Here is an 8,367-nt window from a genome sequence, read left to right as displayed (position 1 = left end):
AACATGGCCAAGGGGAGTACTTTGTGCAATTTACCTTTACCATAAACTTGAACTGTGCAAGCACTTCTTTCTTTCCAAATGCACTCAAAAACATAATAAATGTTCAAATGCATGGACAGGAATGGAAAATGTTAGGTGGGCGAGTTTGAATCAATGAAGGCATTGATCAGCTCAAAATGACAAAACAAGGACAAGGTCCCTTTCAATTAACTCGCAAATGGCAATCCATATTAGTGAATTCAACATAAATTTTTGCCAATATTTTCATTAGGAAAGCATACTCTGTACAAAAATACACATTCTTCTTGATCATTGATGAGGCACCCAGTCTTTCATTTCCGAGGGTTATCTGTATCCCCTCTTCCCTCAACCATTTGGAGACATCACTTTTTTATGGCCAAACGTTAACTACATCCTTCGGAAAATCTGCTCAAAACTCTAGTAGCCTTCAGAAACACATTGGCTATGCATCAGGTTACAAAGACACACTCATAAATACATTAAATATGATATTGATCACATCACTAGCTAACACGAAGACCTGAAGGGCAATTGTGGCAGGAATGCACTCAAGAAATACAACAACAAAGGTGCATACTTATATTATCAAGTATTTGTAACAAAGAAAGCAGCCCTAATCAGACACAATTACTGCCATAAGCACATTAAAAAATTAACTTGGATCTAAGTATATAACTCCACAAACAAAAGAGAATCCGATTAATATAGCGAGTACTTTCATGAGTCGATCTTGGCCAATGTTGAGTTCATGTGGGAGCACTTCAAAAAATGTGACGTAGACAAAGGTGCCACAAGATAACCCTTGCAGCACGCCATTAATGGCTGAGGAGTACATGCTGTGGCCAAATTCCTCCACACCCATCCCAATGGCCAACCCAATCGGCGTGGTCAAGCAAAATAAAAGATTGGACTTCACTATGGAACTTACTTCCAACTCACTCTGGACGAGGTTCAAGCCCAAACTAAATGCAATCACAAGTTTGTGCAATGCAACGGCCACAAATATCTGCAGCAGGGCATCCACATTTGGCTGAAGCCCTATGGCGAGGCCCTCAAAGAGAGAATGAACTGAGAGTGCCGTCAAGAGGAGGAACGACCTGAAGCGCGAATGGGCAGCCGGCTCCAGACTCTCGTCTCCCCCCCTCCCCAATATGCTCTCGCCGTCAATCGACGTCCCACAGCTGTGCGAGATGACCACGTGGTCGCTTATGCCCTCGATGCTCCCATGCCTCACCAACTGCCGCTGTATGCCCGTTAGCAGCCTTTGACCTTCTGACTCCACCGGCATCACCCCGGCCCTCTCCTTGTAATCAAGCGCTATTTGCTCAATGACGAGGACGATGAAGAAGCCCAGGATCACCGTGAACTCGGGCACGGGGAAGTTTTGATTCATGTTCAAATTACCGAGAGCCTGAAATCACACAAAGACCATCAAATGAACATGGAAAGTTCTATACTTGCACTTACACAAACAAGCTACTATTTTGTTCTTTATTCATCACCAGTTCTTCTCCCAAGGATACAGCAAATATATATTAATGCAGAATATCTCCAATGGTCCTAATGATTGAGACTGTGGTTGTTTTTTGTTCCATTATTAAAAAGAAGTCCTGCTTACAAAAGAACCTGTTTACACATGTAATAAGGTATACATAAATATAAATACATTAAAACACATTTGAGAAGGAAATAATTTGAAACTGTCATCAAAAGCATCATTAAGTAATAAAGGCCACAAAGGTTGGACATAGAAAAAGAGTATGACATATGAGGATATCTTAGGTCAAGGCTTATTAGATGCCGAGATAGAAAGCGCATCAAGGGAAAGGAAATCAAATAAGGTCATGAGGGTGCAGACTAATTGGTGGCATCTATGAGGAAGGAATCTGGCCAGAAGACTTAGTGAGATCAATGTTAGTTCCTACTCCAAAAAAAGCTAAGGCTACATCATGTGAGGACTACAGAACAATTAGTTTCATTTCCCACACAGCTAGAGTTGTTCTCATGATCATCAACAAAAGTATTCAGAGCAGGGCAAATGATTACTCAGAAGAAGATCCGTAGAATGGCTTGAGGCGTCTCTATGTGGAAGTGACTCATATTGGAAATGAAAATGCTTTGTTCTATCACATATATTTTAGCATGCAGGACTTAGTTTCCGACTTACAAAGTCATCATCAGGTGAACATGGCTATTTATAGATCATTTTATTCTAGCGCAGGATTTAGATTGCATTACTAAATGGTGTTCTAACTGGGGATTGGCATTAAATTATAATACATGTTCGGTGGTAAATTTCTTTAAAAGATCAATGGGATTTGCTTACAAATTAGCTGGAGGTGACCTAGCAGTAGTTGATACGGTAAAATACCTAGGTGTCACATTCACCAAAGACTTAACTTGGGGGACTCACATACGTAAAGTCTGCGGTCAAGCATATAAAAAATTGGGATTCATTAGACGCGTTGTCGGCAAAAGTGACTCAAGGTCAAGGAACGTTGTTACCACGCTCTTGTAAGGCCTCATTTAGAATACGCATGTGGCGTGTGGGATCCGAGTGAAAAATGCCTCATTCGGGAAATAGAGAAGGTTCAACGCCGGGCAGCCCGTTTTGTTAAAAATTCTTACGATTAAACGCAAAACGTCACCGAAATGCTCATGGAGTTGGGGTGGGAATCATTGGAAGAGAGACGATTCAATTCCAGATTGAAATTATTAAATAAATTTAGATCCGCATGTTTCAGCACCGAGGTCTCGCAAATTATTCGTACTCCTACATACATTGGTCGCTTGGATCATGCATATAAAATGCGGGAAATAGATGCCAGAACTAGCCGACTCAAGGACACGGACAATACGGGATAGCAACTGCAGGGTTATAGATAGCAAAAATTCCACTTTCCACCCTCAGCGTCTAGGGAATAATTAGTTCGACCTAAATGCATTCTCTTTCACTAACCTCATGTGTCTTGTTATCATAACCCATTCTTTCTGAATAACCTCATTCCTGTTCTGTTCATCTGTTTTTGGGTCTCCTTTTTAATCCCTCGTCCCTCTCCAAAGGGGGAAATTCCTGCTACCTGCAAAGTTGGGGTACATTCCCTGCCTTTCACAGACTCCTCAGGGGGAGAGTGTGTTTTGTGTTGCATGTTGTATGGTGGTGGAGTTTCGCATTCTTGCTTGTTGTGTCCTGGCTTGCATGTTGCTGGATGGCTTCGTGCTGCAACCTGGGATGCAGTTGTTGTCTGCTTTATGGTATGTGTTTGCATGAGTGTTGGATGAAGGGATTTTTGCATGAGTGTGTGCACTGCTGTGGGTGTAATGTAATTTTCCATGTTGTTGTTTTGCATGTGGTATTGTTACTTTTTACGGTTGGTGACCTAACACCCCCCGCCACATGCCCTTGCGGCGGCTTGCGGTGTATTACGTAGATGTAGATATAGTAGAGAGAGAAGAGGAGGGGGGCAGTGTTGTTGGAGGGAGAGGAGGGGAAAGAGAAAGGAAACTGGTGTGTGTGTAATGGGGAGAGGGCGGTTGGGTATGGTGTCAGGGGGGGGAGAGGGGCCGTGGAACAGAGAGAAAATTTTTTTTGTCTATTTGTCTAATTTAAAATATATAAAATTTTGCCCTTGCTCTTAGATAAACTAGGTAAAAAGTTTATATAAGAGCAAGGACAAAATTCCCATAGTGGAAAACAGTGGAGTGTATAAATTGTATCGTGAGTGCTCTGCTATTTACATTGGACAAACCGGGGGAAAATTCCATGAACGTGTGAAAGAATATTACGGCTGCTTCCAAAACAGAAATCTTTCTTCCAATTTTGCGAAGCGATTAATGGACAATAACCACACAACTGACTTTGTTTCTGAGATTTTACATTTGGAGAAGAAGGGTTTAAGATTAGATGCCTTGGAACATTTATAAATTTCCAAGAAGAGTCATTATAAGGGTATATTAGTTGATGACCTGATATATTCCTCCCGCTTCCCCCTCCTTGACCTCCCTCTGCTCCACAGCCCCTCTCCTATCCCCTGACGCCATACCCAACCGCCCTCTCCCCCTTCCCCCATACACACACCAGTTTCCCTTCTCTTTCCCCTCCTCCCACTTCACAAACATTTCCTCTTCTCTCTCTACTGTATAAATCCTGTGTACACGGGGAGGCCCAGAAGTACCCGGCCTGAACTATAGATGGCTGTAGTTATATGAAAAATATCACTGTATTAGAAAGTATGCAATCTATAAACCATATGTTTCAAGTTTGAAGACACCACGTTGTTTAGTATTTGTTTGGCAGCCATCAATAGTGAACTTTTTTTAGTGAATTTGTGAAAATAGAGAAAATTGGTCATCGTTACGTGTTAGAATACTTTTAATTTGAAAGGCGTCAGTCCAACCAATATATAAGGTGAACCGGATTTTACTCCGGATGAGTCTGCTCCTTTGTTTACAACAGTAAACTATTTGGTAACAGAGTTTAAACGAGGCCGTACTAGCTGTCAAGACAAGCATTGCATTGGTTGAACAAATGAGGTGACGACTCCAGAAACGGTGAAGAAAATCCACAAAGTGATACTGGATGATCGTCGACTGAAAGTACCTAAGCTAGCAGACATGGTACACATTTCAAAAAGTGTGGTACATCTCATATTAACTGAAAATTTGGACATGAGAAAGCTGTGTGCAAGATGCATGCGGCATTTGCTCACACTCGAGCAAAACCAGTGCCGTGAAGAAGTTTGAATTGAGTGTTTAGCAAAGTTTCACAGCAACATAGCAGAATTTTCATGCGCATAAATTAAACATGGGTCTATTACTTCACACCCGGGACAGAAGAACAATCAAAACAATGGATTCAAAAGGGACAATCGGCTCCTAGAAGGCAAAGACCGTTCCATCTGCAGGCAAGGTCATGGCATCCGTTTTTTGGGATGAATGTGGGATAATTTTCATTGACTGTCTTGAAAAAGGAAAAACTATCAATGGTGAGTACTATGCAAACTTACCGCAAGCAAAATTGGCCCAATTTGGCTGAGAAGAAAGAGTTGTTTCATAAAGGCAATGCAACAGCTCACAAATCCATTATTGCAATGGACAAAATTCATGCATTTAAGTTTGATTTGCTACCTCATGAACCCTATTTACTGGATTTAGCCCCCTCTGATCATTTTCTGTACGCAAACTTGAAAAAATTGCTCTGTGGTTAAAGATTTTTCAACTGAAGAAGTGAAGTCGGCAGTTGATGGCTATTTTTAGGAGTAAGATAAGTCTTATTATAAAAAGGGTATTGAACTTATTGAACATCACTCGGAAAAGTTTATAGGGCTGAAAGGAGATTATGTTCAAAAATAAATTTATTTTTTTCCAAAATTTTTGTTTTTTTTGTTGGTTCGGGTACTTCTGGGATTACCTTTGTACTTCACCTGATGATGACTTCGTGAGTTAAAACTGTGTGGTGGCTATTGTACTGGCTTCCCACCCAGAGGGCTTGGGTTCAAATCCCGGTGGTGTTGAATATTTTTCAGCGGTATGTCGATCCCTACTTGAGGGGCTTTGTGAAGGGCACTTTGAGTGAGTACGCCATCCGTCGGATGGGATGTTAAGCAGCGGATGCCTTGGCAACTTTCGTAAAGAGTAGGCTAATACCAAGGCCGGGTTTATCTCCACCCACCAATTTCTTTTCCAATAGGGGATGATCAGTTTGTGTTTAGGAAAGGCAGAGGCATGTATGATGACTTAATAATAATCATACATTTTATTTGGTGGTGTATGTACACTATATAAGGCATGTCAAGAAGGAGTTGATTGCACGTAGGCTCAATTCGGTACAAAATATTGTGCTAACAATTACATTAAAGGTATCACAAACACACACATTAAATGCAACGTACGCACAAGTATCCATTAAAATCACAGCGCATTAATTTAAAAGTAGACTAAGAGCATTGCTATGAACTATAAGTTTGGACTCATGCTAATAGCATTTATTCTTTGCCCCGAGATTGGATTGTTACATCATAATATTAGATATCTCTAAAAAAACCTTCATGACAGTAAGTATATGGTTAACTTATAAGATTACACCTTTTGTTGAGATGAAATATTCACTGGCAGAAAAATGTACATTGAACTGCAAAAATGACTGCAATTTGTTTTTAAAAGCATTTCTTCTAATTCCCAATTTTATTACATATGAAATATCTTAATGCACGGCATAAGTCTCCGTAGAAATCATTACATTGTCTTATCCCAGAGGGATGGGAATCTGAACTTTGCTCATAATTGTCCCTAGCACTGGTATTCGACACAAAATGTACACACAGAGAATTCAAATTACAATAATTTAATGAATAATGGGAGACATTGAGCTTTTGAGATGAGGCAAAAGGCCATCTTTCAAATATTGCTACATTTATTCAGTATGACATGAATTGCCCCAGAACAGGATACTGAGCAACTTTGTCTAAAATCGCCAAAAGTTTAAGGAGAGCAGAACATCTTCAAATCCTGTGTTTATGCTTTGTATCAAATTGCAAATAGAGCAGTCTTTTTCTAACTCTTAATATGGCCCTCAAGTGATTGGGCTATTCAATGGGATATGAAGTAATTTTGGGCTTTCTGCAGAAGAAGCTCATTGAATTCTAACTGATTCCAGTCCCTTGAACAGCGTTGACCCCTTTTCAAGAATCTAAAAACCATAACAGTTCAGAATAGATGTTATAGCACTGGATGCCACATGAGAAAGATAAATAAATAGGTACTCTCCAATGGCGGATCACCGTTTTTGAGCTAAATAATCTGTGGACTTACCAGAGTGCAGACTAAGAGGAACTTACAACCTGAAATTTCGCCAATCAAATTCTTTTGCCTATTTCTGATAGATAAACCTCCGCGAATGGGATCTGCGAGGTTCTTCATGAATGGTTAACACTATCTCGAGGAGTATTTTGAGCTTAACTTAGCATTCATTTTAAATGTTTAGATATATATTAGTTATAATTCTTTTGTACATCACTTACATTGTATGACATCTATCATAGTGTATAACATAAATCGGAAAAGTAAAGATTTTTATTATTAATCAACGTATGGCATGAAAAAGAAAGAACCCCAGACAGGCCTAGTGGGTCTTCTGTGGTGATGAATTTATCTGGTGACAAATATTTGGTTCCTTTTCTGTTATTTCGTCATGTTGTTGTCTCTGGTACATGTATGATTTATCTATTCAAATGTAACACTGTGAATGTCATACCTACCAAGCTTATGCGGAAGCTACAATACTACCCGAAATTTACCTTATCTCAGAGCTCACAAACTGTTAATGACATACATAACGAAGAAAGCTTGATGCGTTCCACATGATAACTAATGTGTGCTCATTATGAGCAAAATTGAATGTACCATACTCTAAATTCAACGGTAATTTTCTAGCAATGAACAAACATTTCGAAATATTTAATATTATGATGTTTACCTTGCTCAGTGTGTCGTCAACTTCCGGAAAAAGATCAAGGAGACCTGTGCCCATGAAGACTCCACCAGCAAAACAGCTTAAGAGACTTATAATTCTAGCATACCTGAAATATTTTTCGATAATTCACATTAAATGACTGTGCCCTTGATACTCATCAATAACTGACGTTATAGTTAAAATGAAACAAAACAAATTTTAAAAATACCTTGCCCTTCTGTCCGAATCGTCTATGTGCCGATAATTCCACATTAATTTCAAAGGGAGCATTGTGAACAGGAATGTAATAAATAAGAGCGTAAACAGGACGATGCATTTCGCAAAAATTACATCCATTGTTTCCTATTCGCGGTTGATTATTCTTATACTATAAACTTTGATGTATGTTACTCTTTGGCAAAACTTTTGCTTTATGAATAACGCAGGTCATTCTATGCTGCGCTGAATTTGTGTAAGTGTGACTCATAAGACCCCTTCCCTTCATATTCATTCCAGCATATGTTTGATGTGATCAATCCCTCGTGACAAAGCTGCAAAAACAATTCAAAACACCAATGATTACACATCTCAAGTTGACAGTCACTGAGAATGAATGAAAGAGACAAACACTCAACGTCACCCTTCGATTTGATCATTCATTGCAATCATGGTTTAGACCTTATCAGAATATGCGCTCTCTTTAACTAAAACAGTTCCTCTTGAACAAAAGGGTATCCTGAAGAGATAATTGATAGTAACATAACTTGGTCCACGACAAGCTGGCCCAATAATCTCTCACAATCTTTCACGAACGGAACACATCGTAGTTCTCTGACGATGAACTAAAAAAGGCGAATGGTTCTTTTTCTAAGAAGACTGTTCACCAAATTTCGACG

The 8,367-nt window shown here is 39.5% G+C and overlaps 1 protein-coding gene across 4 annotated transcripts; it reads right to left on the bottom strand.

Annotated features, from left to right (window-relative positions):
- Window positions 1–200: 200 nt before the first annotated feature.
- LOC139695064 (zinc transporter ZIP1-like) lies at window positions 201–8,347 on the bottom strand. 4 transcript variants are annotated; one of them, XM_071593673.1, is made up of 4 exons: window positions 8,100–8,347; window positions 7,701–8,022; window positions 7,496–7,598; window positions 201–1,432 (listed from the first exon to the last, which is right to left on the bottom strand). In XM_071593673.1, the coding sequence occupies exons 2-4, from the start codon at window positions 7,826–7,828 to the stop codon at window positions 674–676; spliced, it is 990 nt and encodes a 329-aa protein (XP_071449774.1). In that variant the 5' UTR covers window positions 7,829–8,022; window positions 8,100–8,347; the 3' UTR covers window positions 201–673. The 4 variants fall into 4 exon arrangements, with proteins under 4 accessions (XP_071449774.1, XP_071449773.1, XP_071449776.1 ...); XM_071593672.1 differs by having other exon boundaries at window positions 8,112–8,347; XM_071593675.1 differs by having other exon boundaries at window positions 8,150–8,347.
- Between the last annotated feature and the right edge of the window lie 20 nt (window positions 8,348–8,367).

Source organism: Hetaerina americana, unplaced genomic scaffold, assembly GCF_022747635.1.
Source record: "Hetaerina americana unplaced genomic scaffold, ioHetAmer1.1.p SCAF_6, whole genome shotgun sequence".
NCBI lineage: Eukaryota > Metazoa > Arthropoda > Insecta > Odonata > Calopterygidae > Hetaerina > Hetaerina americana.
Note: the sequence above shows the minus strand (reverse complement) of the source record. Positions and strands in the feature narration are given on the sequence as shown.